This window comes from Pinus tabuliformis, chromosome 7 (genome assembly GCF_031772625.1).
Source record: "Pinus tabuliformis cultivar Carrire ecotype Pingquan chromosome 7, CPIR1, whole genome shotgun sequence".
In the NCBI taxonomy this organism is placed as follows: domain Eukaryota; kingdom Viridiplantae; phylum Streptophyta; class Pinopsida; order Pinales; family Pinaceae; genus Pinus; species Pinus tabuliformis.
In genome coordinates, this window is record NC_142293.1 from 871,580,769 (window position 1) to 871,598,242 (window position 17,474).

Here is a 17,474-nt window from a genome sequence, read left to right on the forward strand (position 1 = left end):
GGAAGATATGCCAAATTTATTCTTTGGAACCTAAGAAATCCAGAAACCACCAATTTTCCAAGGACAATCTCTCACCCCATAGTACATTTGGAAGAGAACAAAATAGAGAATTAAGGAAACAGTAAAACACATAATCAAAATTATAACATTACAAGCAAGAGAAGATCCCACTCATAGAAAACAGCACCCCAACTAAGGTCAAGATGAGAAAACTCTTCCTATAAAAAGCAAACCTTCCATAGACACAGCAACGGACACCAAATATGGACTCCTTTGCAAAAAGAGCGGAGTAAAATAAACTTTGATGTGGCAACCAAAGGTAACCCCTGAAGAGGCAGGAGCAGGAGCTGTAACCTAAGACATAAAAGGAAATTTTATAGCTCTCTATACATGGGAAATTAAAATACAAATAAATAATCAAAAACAAATGGCACGTTCACGACGTGGATAAAGCTCTATCGTACATTGGAATAAAACAGAGTTAAATAATAAATTGAAGGGGAATCAAATTAGTCATTGACCTTGTGAGGAACGACATTTTGATCCTCATAGGTACTTGCATATTAGATGCAATCAAGATTCTTGAGGAGGTAAATTTCTCACATGCAATAAAGATCTCAAACAAAGTGGTTAGCCACCTTGCACAATTCTGCCATCCACAAATGCTTAAAAATACAACGATCTAGTTCCCATACGAGATGAGAGAGGATGACCATTGGCAAGGTGAATGCGAAAGCCTGATCATCAATGTCCAATAATCAAATCTAATCAATTTTCGATTTACTGACCCCATGGAATAAAGAAGTCTGTAGTTGCATTTCAATTATTATAGTTCTCTGGAGATGGGGAATTTCTTTCGGCCCCATCCCTAAGTTAATGATTGCAGATTTATCATGCCACTCCTTCAAAGGTAGTGAAGGCCACTACAGATCGTTGCCGTCAATGGCAACAATCCGATTGAAAGGGCAACCAATTCAAGAGTGGCAGCAAAATTGAGAGGGTGAAAAAGCGTAATAGTCTTAGCGTACAGAGGAAGAACTAAGGGAAAGCACATAGAACTTCAATAAGCAAAAGGTATAGCAAAATAGCTCCAACTAACATAACAGAAATCCTATCAACAGCCTTACCAAGGCATAAACTTTTGAATTGCATCGCATTCAAAGCGTGGAAAACAGCAGGAAATCATTCCTTAGAAAGGGGCTTAAAGGCCCGCTGCGCAAGTTCAAGAAAGGCAGGATTAACCTGAAGGACTCCCAATCAACTCAAAGGACAAGAATATCGGCAGACAAGGAATCACGTGAGAAGCCCAAGTACCAACAATCAAAGGAGAAGGATCGCATGGAAGGACTACGGATTCTAAAGCATCATGGATGAATGCAAAGAAAGACCCAGACAGATTTCTCCTAGACATGTATTTACCCTGTCCAATAGCTAAACAAAAATGTATCATAAACGATTGCAGAATCCACATAAGCTTGTTCAAAAGAAGAGATTTATTTCACTGGGCAAAGCATGTCAATCAAATAAGTGTAGTAAACGGTACCGTGAGCCAGTGCGCTACAAGCCCTGGAATTGGCATGTACATGATGAGACGTTGGTCTGGAAGCTACAACCGAGCTGTGTAGTGAAATGATTGACATCACACAGCCTAATTCTCCAGGAATTCTGGCAAACAAACTTAAACAAACCATAAACCCCTGAAAAACATGAACACATTATAATACTGTGCGGCGAATTTAAATGATGTATGTGTGTATAATACCTTAACGAAGAAGTGAATCCAGGTCGGAAGCTTGCGGTGTCGTTTGCTAATGGATTTGTGCGGGAAGACAGAAGAGGAGGTCTGGCAGTTGACGTTACAGAGGGACGACTACCTGCAGATCTGAATAGGTTTCCGCCTGAACTAAGTGCGGACCTCGAAGATCTCAACAATGTTCCGCAACGGGACGTCATGCTTCTGATCAGAGTACCTGAGGTTTTTCTGGCTGGTTTCACCGTAGGGTTTTAAGGGTTTTAGCGGATACTTTATAGTTTAAAATCTTCTACAAAACTGATTAAACGCAGGCCTGAACTCATGTTACCCGTTAATGGTGAGGGAAAGAGGTGTGAGAGAGCAAAATGCCTAAGCTTATCCCTTACTGTCGGATTTGTAGTGAGCAAATCGTTTTTACAATTCGGGATACTTTATTGAATATCTGAAATGGAAAACGTGGTATATGCATTTAGAACTCGAAATTTGGTTTTAGATTAACTTTCAATTTAAATATTTAGTGTGGTTTAGGATTTCATTATAGTGGATGGTTTGAAACGCTTAGATCATGAATTATATTGGATGGTTTGAAACTTTTAGACGGCAGGTTCTGAAATTATTACATGATACAGACATTTGAATTTAGAAAATAAATATGTATTTTTTTATTTGATATTTTAGGAAAAAGGTTAATAGTTTTTAAGATAATAGTATAAAATTTTATTGCTTTGGAGGTAGATCTCACATAAATATGTAAACGTAAATGTAAACATTTAACATTTTTAATCTAATGTCGGTCTTATTTAAAAATCAATCTAATTATTATATATAAACATAATATAAAGAGATTTATCAACATTCAAAAAATAGATACAGTAAATAAATAAAAATATAAATACAATGGAGATATAGTAAATAATAAAACATTTTTTTATACTTACTCCCAAGGTATGGTAAATAAATATAAATATAAATAAACTAGAGGTATGGTAAATAAATAAAACCTCTTTTTATATTTAGTCCATAAACCTCTTTTTATTTACCAAGTATCAAAAAAGAAGTTTTATTTAGGTGAAGCCTATGGGCCAAATACCATTTTAATACCTTGGGCCATATAACATATTTATAAAAGAGATATGGTAAATTAATAAAAATATAAATAAACCCGAGGTATGATAAATAAATAAAACATTTTCATTTTACATTTACAAACACTCAAAAAAGAGGTTTTATCTAAGTGAACGCTATGGGAAAAATACGGTGGGCGAAATTATTATTAATACCATGAAAAAAAACATCATTAACCCTAGTATTAATATTAATAAAAATAAAGATGGCACATGGTATTGACCCATGGTATTGAGAATCAATGGTATTGACCCATAGTATTCACGTGGAATGTAGCCTATTTAAAGGGAGGAATTAAACCACCATAGATCCATCTTTACTCTGGATTTACTCTTGATCCCTCTCAGGGCTTGGAAGATCCAGAGTAAAAATGGATCTCTTATTTATATTTTTATTTATTTACCATACATCTTTTTTGAGTGTTAGTAAAACTCTTTATATTTTAAATGTATATTGTGTTTATACATAATAATAATTAGATTGATTTCTAAATAAGGACTACACTAGATTACAAATGTTAAATGTTAAACATTACATGTTAAATGTTTTCATTTACGTGAGATCTACTCCCATTACATGTTAAATGTTTAAGTTTAAGTTTAGGTGACATCTACCTCATTACATGTTAAATGTTTAAGTTTAATAAAAACTACCCCATTACATGTTAAATGTTTACGTTTACGTTTACATGAGATCTACACTCATTACAAATTACACTGGGCTCAAAGTGATTCGCACTGGCTCAAAGTGGTTCGCAGATCGCACCTTTCAGCGAAAGTTCTATATCTAACTCCATTTCTCATTTCTCATTTCTATGTTTTATGTTCGAGACCCAAAAAAAATTACACGTGGTTCGCATTGAGGAAATTAGACGGCCACGATGCGAGGAATTGGGATGGTTGTGATGTGTTGAATAAGGTGTGAAATTGAAATTTGGAAAAAAAAAAAAAAATTGAGATATAAAAAGGAAAAAGCGGAAGGAAATTGCATTGGGTGTGTTTAAGTAGAGAGAGAATATGGCTCAAACAATGCATACTGCCAAAGAACTACTGGTGGGAGGAAACCCGGGTGGGAGACGGCAACAAAAGTTGCCTGGACAGCGAACCAGCAGCCGCGTAAAGAGGGCACGGAGGAAGGAGGAAGAAGCAGAGTGGTGGGAAGGCTGCGAGGAAAAGTAGAGGCAGAGTAATGAAGCCTCATGCAGGGATAGTTTCCATGCGTGAGATCTGAGAGATCAGAAAGCGTGAGAAGGGCACAAAATTCTTAAAAAAATCACTCCCAAGAACGTCAGATTCCAACTCTCTGCACTGGTGGTTCTACGAGAAGTCGCTTCCGCCAATGCAGAGAGTGGGAATCTGAAGTTCCTAGGAGTGATTTCTCAAAGGAGTTTTGTGCCCTTCTCACGCTTTCAAATCTCTCAAATCTCATGCAAGGAAACGATGCTTCCCTGAGGGTTCATTACTCTACCTTTACTTTTCCTCGTTGCCTTCCCACCACTCTACTTCTTCTTCCTTGCCTTCCTCCATGCCTTCCTTAAGCGGTCGCTAGTTGCTAGGTAAGCAACCTTTGTTGCGGTCTGGTCTCCTCCCACTAGTGGTTCTATGGGCAGTCTGCATTGTTCGAGCCATGTTTTATCTCTCTCTACTTCACTGCTCTTCAATCAAAAAATATAGACACACCCAATGTAGTTGCCTCCCACCAGTGGTTCTATGGGCAGTCTGCATTGTTTGAACCATGTTTTATCTCTCTCTGCTTCCCTGCTCTTCAATCAAAAAATATAAACACACCCAATGTGGTTTCCTTCTCGTTTTCCCTTTTTATATATAAAACTCTCAACCTTTTCTTTTCTTCAAATTTCAATTTGGCACCTTATTCAACACATCACAATCGTCCCAATTCCTCTCTTAGTCTGATTTCCTCATCGACGCAAAATAGAACTTTTATACTTCCCCTTTTCCTATTCTTTTTGGTTTTCGCTGGTCTGCAAACTATTTCATGTATTTTTTTGGGTCTTGAACATAGAATATAGAAATGAAAAATGGAGGTAGATTTCACGAAACGTAAACATTTAACATGTAATGGGGTGGATTTCACTTAAATGTAAACGTAAACATTTAACATGTAATGGGGGTAGATTTCACTTAAACTTAAACGTAAACATTTAACATGCAATGGGGGTAGATTTCTTTCATTTAAACGTAAACGTAAACATTTAACATGTAATGGGGGTATATCTCACATTTAACATGTAATGGGGGTATATCTCACCTAAACGTAAACATTTAACATGTAATGGGGGTATATCTCACCTAAATGTTTAGGTACATGAGATCTTCCCCCATTTAACATGTAATGGGGGAAGATCTCACATAAGTAAACATTTACCATGTAATGGGGGTAGATCTCACATAAACGTAAACATAAACATTTAACATGTAATGAGGGTAGATCTCACATAAATGTAAACATTTAACATGTAATGGGGGTAGATCTCACGTAAACGTAAACATTTAACATGTAATGGGGGAAGATCTCACAGGTAAACATTTAACATGTAATGGGGGTAGATCTCACGTAAATGTAAACATTTAACATGTAATATTTAACATTTTTAATCTAGTGTCGTCCATATTTAAAAATCAATCTAATTATTATTATGTATAAACATAATATACATTTAAAATATAAAGAGTTCTATTATACATTTAAAATATAAAGAGTTTTACTAACACTCAAAAAAGAAGTATGGTAAATAAATAAAGATATAAATAAACCCGAGGTATGGTAAATAACTAAATTTCTTTTTATACTTATAAATAAAAGATCCATCTTTACTCTGGATCTAACAAGCCACGAGAGGGATCAAATATTTTTTCACTCTATGCTAGTTTGCATATCAGGATATTTGATAATAAATAAAAATATAAATAAAATATCCATCTTTACTTGGATCTACCAAGCCCCAAGAGGGATCAAATATTTTTTCACTCTATGCTAGTTTGCATATCAATGTATTTTATCCCTCTCAGTAGATCTTGAGAGAAGTTTTTCTTCTTTATACTTAAAAAAAGAGTTAATAATCTTTAAGATGAGAAGTATTTTTTTTTTCAATTACCAATAAATTATTTAGATTATTTTAGGTGATCAAGTTTTGTTTATACATATGTATATAGATATCAAAATCATGAGATTGTATTCATAAAGACTAAATTAGTGACCCCAATATTATAGGTGTTTTTCTACTTTTGAATAAAAAATTGTTAATTATGAGATAACGAAAAGTTGGAATATTGGAAATGGCGAAAGCTTAGATTTTAAGTAATGACAAATGTGTTCCCCATAATAACAACATTAATTGCATAACATTTGTCCTTGTAAATTAAGTATATAAGAGAAGGGAAATTAAAAGAGGCAAAGCTATAATCAATTGCAGAATAATAGTGAAACATACCTAAGTCAATATATGGCAACATGTACCGGATAGTAAACATAAATAGAAAGACATCATCTACTAGTTCACATAATGTTGCATCTAATAGCATCACATCAACATTAAAACTAGCATTTGCATCAGATGTTGCAAAGGAAACGTCGTAAGGCATAAATTGAAGAATGCAAATATTTTATTTTTTAAATAAATGAGAAATTTATATTTAAAAATATTAATTAAAATAACATTTTAATTTTAATAACATTTTAAAGCTTAATCCAATTTAAGGAATGAGATGAAAAAGCTAAAACATGAACTGTTGACAGTACCTGGGGTGGAAATTTAAGTTTAAATGCATAGCAATGTAAATAAAGCTTCCATAAACAATCCTTTTTTAACTAAATGGCTAAAGAGAACCGAGTTTCACTGGCAACTTCAAAATGGCTTCTCTATCCAACACATAGGAAAGATCACAAAATCCGCTAGCTGACAACCTTTCAAAAAAAGGCTTGTTCAAAGATATAGGTAAATGGTACATGGAAATCTTTTGGGAAAACAATATCTATATCATGGGGGACCTTCTTCTTCCTGTGTAGTTTTGTTTTGGCAGTTTCTGATTTTTTGCTTTTTGTCTTATTTTCCTGTTGTTGATTTTGGGTTGGCTGACCACTAGACATTACTCAGTATCCTCTGTGGAATGGAACTTGTTTTTCCTTCGCAGATGGTGATGTTATTCCATAATAGAATGAACCTGCTCCACAATTTTGTTTTGTCCAAATTTCTGTTTTCACATTGTGCACATGCTATTACATAGCCTGAAACTGCCTTATGACTTTGGCAATATACCGCTTGAACATTGTTCTATTTATGTATGTTTTCATTGTCTTATGAATATAAATGTTGCTTTTTTATAGTAATTTATAATGCAATGATTTGTCATAAATAATGCACTTTTTTGTATCATATAGTATTGTTAAGGCCGCTCTTTATTTGGTTGATTGTTAAGGCTGCTCTTTATTTGGTTGTTTCCGGCAATGGATGAAGTTATATACACTAAAAGTCATTATATATGACAGGTTAGTGAAGTGAACGTCTTGAGTTGCATTAATGTTGACATTACTTAGTCTATCTTAGATCATGGTCATGATTGTTATGTTGCTATGCATCATATCTTAGCATCATGAGCAATCATTTATTGGATGCGCAAATAACCTTTTTTTATTTCAATGCTATACACGGTTCATTTGTTACGAATTCTTTATTTTTTAAAGGAAAAAAACTGTTGTTTTATTTTGAGGAAAAATGTGTTACTTTTGTTTGAGATGAAAATTGAGTTACATTTCGTGTATTTTGAGTACACTGACAACAGAAGACTGTTTGGAAACTCTTTTTGAAATACAGACTATATAGGTTTCTTATTATCATGATCTCACCGTAAATTCTAATGCAATGGTTTGTCATAAATAATGTAAGGTATTTTATTGTAGTATATAGTATTGTTAAGGTTGCTCTTTATTTGGTTGTTTCCTGTGACGGATGAATTTACATGCACCAGAAATATATGGCAGGTTAGTGTAGTGAACGTCACCAGTTGCATTAATGTTGACACTAGTTAGTATATCTTACATCATGGTCATGATTGTTATGTGGTTATGCATCATATCATATCATTTTAGGCATTCATTTATTGTTTTCACGTCTTAAAGTAATAACTTGTTTTTATATTATAATGATATACGATCCATTTGTTATGGAATCGTTTATTTTTAAATTCAACCTAAACTCATCTTTTATTTTCAAGGCATGATCTTGACTTAACGCACTGCATCAAAAACAAGGTATTGAAAGCTCAGTGTAAACTTTCTGAATCATAAGGTGTTTTACATTCACTTGCTTTATTGCAATCAAACAACCATAGACTCCCAAACCTACCCAATGGAAAATTTTTGATAGAAATTATAACAGCACAATAGGTCTCTATTCTCTACATCTATTTGTTTCTTTTTCACTACCTTTCAAGAAGAACGAGATATGTGCCATTTAGAAAATAAGGAATAAAAACAAATCAATTGTACTTATTATTGATGCATCCATATCAAGTCAATACAAAATAACCATGAAAAGAATTAGATGCTACTATACCTTGTAGCTCACATTTTTCACTGAAATTATGGTTTTCCTGTAGCTCACATTTTTCACTGAAATTATGGTTTTCCTGTAGCTCACATTTTTCGCTGAAATTATGGTTTTCCTGTAGCTCACATTTTTCACTGAAATTATGGTTTTCTTGTAGCTCACATTCTTCAGAGAAGTAGTCTTTTAGGAAGCTCATATATCACATAAACATACCTCTGACCTCTGAACTCTTTTTCTCTAGATAAGCTTGTACAGAGCTTGGAACAGAGCCTCTTCCAAGTCAGGAGCAGATTTGTTACCTAGTGTGAGTTCAGTTTTTTTATAGTACGAAGAATAGTCCTACCATAGTTCCTTGGAACAGACTACAAGAACCTTGATTCAGTCTCCTTTTTGAGCAGATTACTTGTGACAGATGAATTGTGGGTTGGACAATTGATGTGATGACAGATTGTTGTTTTTTGGGGAGACACTTCATTGGGATGCTTTGCTATGCCTTGTTAGTTAATGTTTATAGTGATTGTGAATGCCTTATTTAGGGTTTGGAAAGTTTTTGTTGAAGTCCTTGCTTGGTATAAAGTGGAAGGATTTATTGTACCAGCCGTGGCAAAATTGAGAAGTTTGGAACATGCCAATCTGAAGCAATCCTGGAAAGCAATTTCAAGAACCAAAATTCTCATTGTTTTTTAAGTTTTTGATATGTGTTTGTACATTATAAACATTTTTATAATACAAAATAACCATGAAAAGAATCAGATTCTACTATACCTTGAACCTTAATTTTTCCAATAGTTTTCTTTGGCTTAGGAGCAATTCCTTCCCGGGCAGCATCTGCAGAATCATTTCTCAACAGTTCTTCCTCTGGTTGCAACAGTATTTGTTGTAGTCTATACAAGTTGCACACATTTCAATTTACACAATTACTTAATAATATGCAGAGTATTACCTTCATTGTGAAAGAATTTGCATTTTCCGAACTACATGACAATTAAAAGAAATCAACAAACACAATTTTGTTAATAACCTACATCCCTGTAACAAAGAGGTTCAAATTGTGCTATGTGACTGAATATTTTTTCTTAATAGCCAGACATGGACAAAGATGGTCTAAAACCTCTACAAAGTTATAGAAGATAAGTCACACCTTGTGTCATTTCATTTGATGTGCTGTTGCGAAGTGATGTCGCCCCTGCTTTTATAAGGGTAGACACCTCTTGTATGTATTCTGCACTAGCTTGCACATAAACAAGACCATGCTGAGAATATGTGGCACGCAAAGGAGGATGGGGTCTAACACGAATTTTTCTCATTACTTCCCATCCAGCGAAAACTGTGGACTGTAAATTTGAAGATCGGGAGCGTAGGGACTCCATATTTAGAAAGGATGACCTACAAGATTGAAAACTGCATCTGGATGGCATATCTGGCATGATCTTGACTTTACGCACTGCATCAAAAACAATGTATTGAAAGCTCAGTTTAAACTTTCTGAATCATGAGGTGTTTTACATTCACTCACTTTATTTCAAGTGCAATCAAACAACCATAGACTCCCAAACCAACCTAATGGAAAAATTATGATGGAAATTATAACAGCGCAACAGATCTCTATTCTCTACATCTATTTGTTTCCTTTTCACTACCTTTCAAGAAGAATGAGATATGTGCCATTTAGAAAAGAAGGAATAAAAACAAATCAATTGTACTTATTATTGATGCATCCATATCAAGTCAATACAAAATAACCATGAAAAGAAACAGATGCTACTATACCTTGTAGCTCACATTTTTCACTGAAATTATGGTTTTCTTGTAGCTCACATTTTTCACTGAAATTATGGTTTTCCTGTAGCTCACATTCTTCAAAGAAGTAGTTTTTTAGGAAGCTCATATATCACATAAATATACCTCTGACCTCTGAACTCTTTTTCTCTAGATAAGCTTGTACATAGCTTGGAACAAAGCCTCTGCCAAGTCAGGAGCAGATTTGTTACCTAGTGTGAGTTCAATTTTTTTATAGTACGAAGAATAGTCCTACCATAGTTCCTTGGAACAGACTACTGGAACCTTGATTCAGTCTCCTTTTTGAGCAGATTACTTGTGACAGATGAATTGTGGGTTGGACAATTGATGTGATGACAGATTGTTGTTTTTTGGGGAGACACTTCATTGGGATGCTTTGCTATGCCTTGCTAGTTAATGTTCATAGTGATTTTGAATGCCTTATTTAGGGTTTGGAAAGTTTTTGTTGAAGTCCTTGCTTGGTATAAAGTGGAAGGATTTGTTGTACCAGCCTTGGAAAAATTGAGAAGTTTGGAACATGCCAATCTGAAGCAATCCTGGAAAGCAATTTCAAGAACCAAAATTCTCATTGTTTTTTAAGTTTTTGATATGTGTTTGTACATTATAAACATTTTTATAATACAAAAGAACCATGAAAAGAATCAAATGCTACTATACCTTGAACCTTATTTTTTCCAATAGTTTTCTTTGGCTTAGGAGCAGTTCCTTCCAGGGCAGCGTCTGCAGAATCATTTCTCAACAGTTCTTCCTCTGGTTGCAACAGTATTTGCTATAGTCTATACAAGTTGCACACATTTCAATTTACACAATTACTTAATAATATGCAGAGTATTACCTTAATTGTGAAAGAATTTGCATTTTCCGAACTACATGACAACTAAAAGAAATCAATAAACACAATTTTGTTAATAACCTACATCCCTGTAACAGAGAGGTTCAAATTGTGCTATGTGACTGAATATTTTTTCTTAATAGCCAGACATTGACAAAGATGGTCTAAAACCTCTACAACGTTATAGAAGATAAGTCACAGCTTGTGTCATTTCATTTGATGTGCTGTTGTGAACTGATGTCACCCCTACTTTTATAAGGGTAGACACCTCTCGTATGTATTCTGCAATAGCTTGCACATAAGCAAGACCACGCTAAGAATATGTGGCACGCAAAGGAGGATGGGGTCTAACACGAATTTTTCTCACTGCTTCCCATCTAGCCAAAACTGTGGACTGTAAATTTGAAGATCGGGAGCGTAGGGACTCCATATTTAGAAAGGATGACCTACAAGACTGAAAACTGCATCTGGATGGCATATCTGGCATGATCTTGACTTTACGCACTGCATCAAAAACAATGTATTGAAAGCTCAGTTTAAACTTCCTGAATCATGACGTGTTTTACATTCACTTGCTTTATTTCAAGTGCAATCAAACAACCATAGACTCCCAAACCTACCTAATGGAAAAAATTTGATGGAAATTATAACAGCACAACAGATCTCTATTCTCTACATCTATTTGTTTCTTTTTCACTACCTTTCAAGAAGAACGAGATATGTGCCATTTAGAAAATAAGGAATAAAAACAAATCAATTGTACTTATTATTGATGCATCCATATCAAGTCAATACAAAATAACCATGAAAAGAACCAGATGCTACTATACCTTGAACCTTAATTTTTCCAATAGTTTTCTTTGGCTTAGGAGCAGTTCCTTCCATGGCAGCATCTGCAGAATCATTTATCAACTGTTCTTCCTCTGGTTGCAACAGTATTTGCTGTAGTCTATACAAGTTGCAGATATTTCAATTTACACAATTACTTAATAATATGCAGAGTATTACCTTCATTGTGAAAGAATTTGCATTTTCCGAGCTACATGACAATTAAAAGAAATCAACAAAGACAATTTTCTTAATAACCTACCGAAAGGCATTACGCAAAACAATGCACTCACTTTGAAGGAATTTAGGAGCTTCCATGCGACCACTGGCCCATGCCCGGAGACAAAGACGCACACAGGCCTCATAGGCAATGAGGGCTTGCCAGGCTCCCTGCCCACTACACTCAATAATTGCAAGCGCATTATTGTCAAAATGCGTAGCAGATGAGAAATAAAATCTATCTGATAAATAATTATTGATCCACATTAACATGAAAAACAAATCTTAAGACATCCTGGGCACGGACCAGCCACAATCATGACAGCTGGCTCATGCCCAGAAACAAAGGTGCACACAGCAGTGACAAAAAGGAATGGCGTCCATTAGCTCCCCAGGCTTCAACTTCAGCCTACAAAAATTATTACAAATGGTGTCATTAAAACCTAGCGCAATTACTGCTAACCTCATTCTTCGCAGCACCCCAAAACGCTCTGTATGTTGGGTTGATTGAAAAGAAGCGCTTAGGTTTTTAGATGTTACTAACCAACAACACGGATTCTTCTGGACTTTTCTACATATGCTTCTTTCTTGAATGTATGGGTTGCAACCAAAAAAAAAGAAACGCCAGAACGTAAATCAGTTCATACGCACATGATTGAAATGGGGAATTTTCCAGACAAATTCTTAGAGAACGCGCTTGTTAACATGTATGTGAAATTAGAGAGCCTGGCGACTTGGCAGAGTTTTCAGTCAGATGCCGGAGCGCGATTGTGCCTCCTGGATAGTGGCAATTACAGCTGATGCCAGACATGGGAATGTCGAGGAAGCATTGGCACTGTTGTACCACATGCAAGGGGTAGGATTTGAACCCAATAAATGTACCTTTGCAAGTGCTCTCCCGGTGTGCCTCTTTGAGTGCTCTTGAACTGGGCAAGGAGATACATTGAGATGTAATTAGTTGTGGGTTCATGTCAGATGTCTGTGCAGGGGATTCCCTTGTTGACGTTTATGCAAAATGTGGAAATAGAGAGTTTGCACGCGATCTTTCTGATAAAAGGCCTTAATGAGATGCGGTCTCTTGGGATACATTAATTGGAGATTATTTACACACTGGGTTTGTCACTGAGGCACTGAAGGTGTCTGAGAAAATGCCTAAACGAGATGTGTTGTCGTGGAATAAGATGATGGAAATTAAGTATATAAGAGAAGGGAAATTAAAAGAGGCAAAGTTATAGTCAATTGCAGAACAATAGTGAAACATGCCTAAGTCAATATATGGCAACATGTACCGGATAGTAAACATAAATAGAAAGACATCATCCACTAGTTCGCATAATGTTGCATCTAATAGCATCGCAGCAACATTAAAATTAGTGCGTGAAGCATCATCAAAATGGAATAAACAAGTAGTTCAATGCAACGTTAAAATTGCATATATGAGAAAATAGGAAAAGAACTAATACTAATAAATATGTTGCAATTAATAAGCGTTTTCCAAACCTTAAAATTTGTTTCCCGACAAATGATGTATTAAGCTTCAAAAAACCAATAAATTAGTTCAACACCATAAGGTAAAAATTCTCATAATCGTGATTTAAACCATGACCCCATAAGTGTTAAGCATTTTCTTGAATTCAGTGAATTCAAACTTCAAGCAAATGACAACCATCTCAAGGTTGAAAATCTAAACAAGAACATGTGTTCCTTTCAGTGTGAATAAATCTAAACAAGAACATGTGTTCCTTTCCGCGTGAATAATGAAAGTTATTTGATTGACTATGTTCGATGCAATTATGCAAGTCATTTGATTGACTATGTTTGATGCAATTGGGAAAACTTGCAAAAATTTTCAACCAATTCACAATCTAGAATTATCTTCTTCAAATAATTTATCAAGCATAAAATAACATGAAAATTAATGTACTTTATCCAAAAGGCTTATACGTGGATCAAAGCCTACCTCCATGTCTTTCAATTTAAAATAAACCAAGGTGGTAGGTCAATTGATTTTCATTAATGTTGTTATGCATGTAGGTTGATCTATGCCATCAACGGCCCAATTTAAATCCTCCTAGGTCAAGCATATTAGTCTATGTCGACGAGTTTGCTAGGGATGCCATCCATGATTATGGGGCATCATCCCTTGGGTTTTCCCACAAGGTTTCATTTGACCAAAAAGAAAAGAAAAAAACTAGGATATTCAAATCAATTTTGAAGGATGGATAAAGAAACAACTCAACCAATTTTTAGCTAGTTCATGCATGTGAAGATAAAAAGGGCATGGCCATAAATAAAATTACTAACCATGATGTAACTACTCGGAGCAACTTGTAACTTAAACCACACAATCATAACTTCAACATTTCATAAGACTCCAAGCATTTATAAACCAACTCGAGGATTAGGATTCGTGGATCATTTTAAAGTTCATATTAAGTTGCCAAAGTTGTCCCTTGTTAGATTGCATGTTGAAGTAACATGCAATGGTTTCAAAAGGAATCGACCTTTTATCTTTCAACTATTGGATTAGCAATGAAGACTTTGTCTCAATGAAATCCAAAGGGAGCTTGAAACATAATAATTTTTTTTTTGCTAAGTAAGATTAATCTATTATTTACAAAAAGAGAATATTGTTACATCATTTGGGTCTTGATAATCATCGTGCCTGAGAGATAGGCCGAATGAGCATGTCTAGTCCAAAACTGTAAGATGAGAGAAGATATCCCTCGCAGGGGAATCAGGAAGAAACATTTGGGACTTGAATATAGAATCGACACATGAACATACCACTGATACATGCACATATCACTGGAACATGAAACATGATAGTAGATCCGACACAAGAACAAACACATATAATCAGACAAACAGAGCCAAAACTGAATCTTGTCCAGATGAGCAAAAAACTGAAGAGGATTTGAGACATGGGATTAAACATCATGGGGCTCTTCAACAATCCTGCAGCCACCTTCGTCAATTTTCGTCCCTTCCATCTGAGTTGGATCAGTTGAAATAGTGTTGACAGCGCTGGCAGGCTGTGATATCCCGTAGTGCATTGCAGGAGAAGGCCCAAGGGAGTGAGGCAGAGTGATACCAGGCTCGCCTTCATCTTGGGTATCTTCCAGGAAAAGCACAGAGACATGAGCATTAATTCGGGGTCGACTGAGAGCACAATTAAAAGTAAAAGTAGCAGAGCCGAAGACGGCGAGCCGGTAGAACCTGGAGAACTTGGATTGATAAATTGACCCGGTCTCATGACGTTTTCAGATCTCAGAGGGTGTGGAACCTGCTCCTTGGAACCCGGCCCAACAGAAGGGCGAGAGGGGTTGCCACGGCCGGAGCCCCTACGGCTTAACAAACGCTGGCGGGGTCTCGTCATAACTATCCAGAAATTGCAGACAACAAGATGAAAATAATCAACCGCAGGCGGAAATCCACGAGTTACATTGAGAGTATTACCTGCAGCCGAAGGAAGATTAGGCGCAACAGTGGGGATTCCGCTACCATCAAAGAGTTGTCCGCTACCGCCCTGATTAACAGCCTGCGAACCCGGGTAACCTTTACTATCAGCCAGATTAAATCTGCATACACCACCACGGCAGCCTCCTTCAGCTGCGAAAGAGTCCTTCTCCCCAACCATAATCCGAAAACAGCAGACAGAGCCAGACCCACCCAAGACCTTTGCAGAACCAAAACCCAAAATGATTATGAATATCATGAGGCATAGTAGCATTTCGCTGCTGCCAGAACTCTTAAATAAACGGGCGCCTCTCCCTCAATCTTCACCCGCCATTACTGTGGCTATCAGGGTGGTTGCAGGCGGGTAATTCTCAGCGCGTGCGGAGCCAAACTTCTGTTTAATGCCGAGACCCTTCATTCTATTCGCCTTAACGCTTTCCTCGCTTAATGTCCCGTCTTCCCACCCGATATTCCGTCTGGCGCGCATGCTGGACATGTGCCCTTCACACCTCGCCATCCTCCATCCCATCGAATTAATGACTATGCAGAGCACCCGCATCCGGGGTTGAAACATAATAATTTAAAACAATCAAAGAATTGTAGTTATCTAACCTTATAAAATGAAGAAAATGAACATTATCACAATTAAACAAAGATAAGATGATATGCATTTATAGCAGTTAAGACATTCCACATTCACACATGTGATATGAAATAGAGTGGCTCATTAATTTCATGGTTTTTCATCAAAGAAATAGTTACATATTTTGCTAAATTTGGAACAAAATAGTTAAAAAAGTATTTGCATATTTGTTTATTACCTATGTCCAAGGTGTTGGGAGTACTGAGAGGGGGGTGAATCAATATTTATTTTCAATTGTTATGTTTACCAGTTAAGATCCTTCACAATTATAATCATCAAATAAATAATAAGAATTTTATTAGGAACAAGTGAGGACACTAATGATGTTGAGGGCTCCAACCCTTCTTTTTTTAACAAATAGAATGTATGAATGTACTTACTTCAACAATTAATCATCTTCTCCACAAGACTGCTTTAGATTTCAATATGACGACTGTCCAATATCATCAGGCTCTTTATCTATTCATGTGAAAATTTCTAGACTCGAAGGAACCCCTACTGCAACGAATCTGAATCTACTTCACCTACTTGATTTTTTAATATACATTAACCAAGTTATTCTTATGAATATTGAAGCAAATTACTTCCACAACCTACACTAATTAAATATTTGATCTCATGAAATAGAAAAACAGAGCAAAGAACAAGACACATAGGGCACATTTATTTTTGGACACAATAGTCCACGGAAAAACCCAATGCAGGAAAATCGATGCAGCAACTCTGAGGGTTTTACTATTATGCAGGAGAAATATTTGAATACAAATCTAGGATGTTCATCTAGCAATCTTTTACAGAGAAAATACTGGCAAAAAATTTGAGTGAGTTTTACCTCACTTCACATGGCAGAATTCAGACTGATCTGGCACAAAACTAGTTGAGCCCCAACTATTTTTGCATTGACCCTATGTAAGCCCTGTGTCACCTTCTCTTCCCTCTGTGTCATCTCTCCCGGTTGTTCCGGTAGTTCTAGTTGTTCCGATAGTTCTGGATTCTATGTGACAGGAAACTTTTCTGCATCAACTCTCCTGGCTACTGCGTTGCCTCTGCATCAGCTCTCCCGGTTGTTCTGACAGTTCCCAGCAGTTTCGGTTATTCCGACAATTTTGGATTATGTGTGACAAACAACTTTTCTCTGTTAGCTCTCCCGGCTTCTGCGCTACCTCTCTGCAAGCTCTCTCCGCCTCTCTGTCAATATTCTCCGAAAAGTCCTCTCGGATTCTCACTGCCCCTCTGCTGCAAGGCCTCC

General features: G+C 36.0%; 1 protein-coding gene across 4 annotated transcripts in view; it reads right to left on the minus strand.

Moving 5' to 3' along the window:
* LOC149250399 (uncharacterized) overlaps positions 1-1,956 on the minus strand; it is a 55,051-nt gene extending 53,095 nt beyond the window's left edge. For 2 of the 4 annotated variants that reach the window (XM_089459067.1, XM_089459066.1), the window contains exons 1-2: positions 1,763-1,956; positions 1,544-1,665 (exon numbers count right to left, since the gene is read on the minus strand). In XM_089459067.1, coding sequence (XP_089315193.1) covers positions 1,544-1,665; positions 1,763-1,953 — 313 coding nt within the window. In that variant the 5' untranslated portion in view covers positions 1,954-1,956. Of the gene's footprint in view, positions 1-1,543; positions 1,678-1,762 lie in introns of all 4 variants that reach the window. The other 2 variants (XM_089459065.1, XM_089459064.1) reach the window with 1 other exon arrangement.
* Between the last annotated feature and the right edge of the window lie 15,518 nt (positions 1,957-17,474).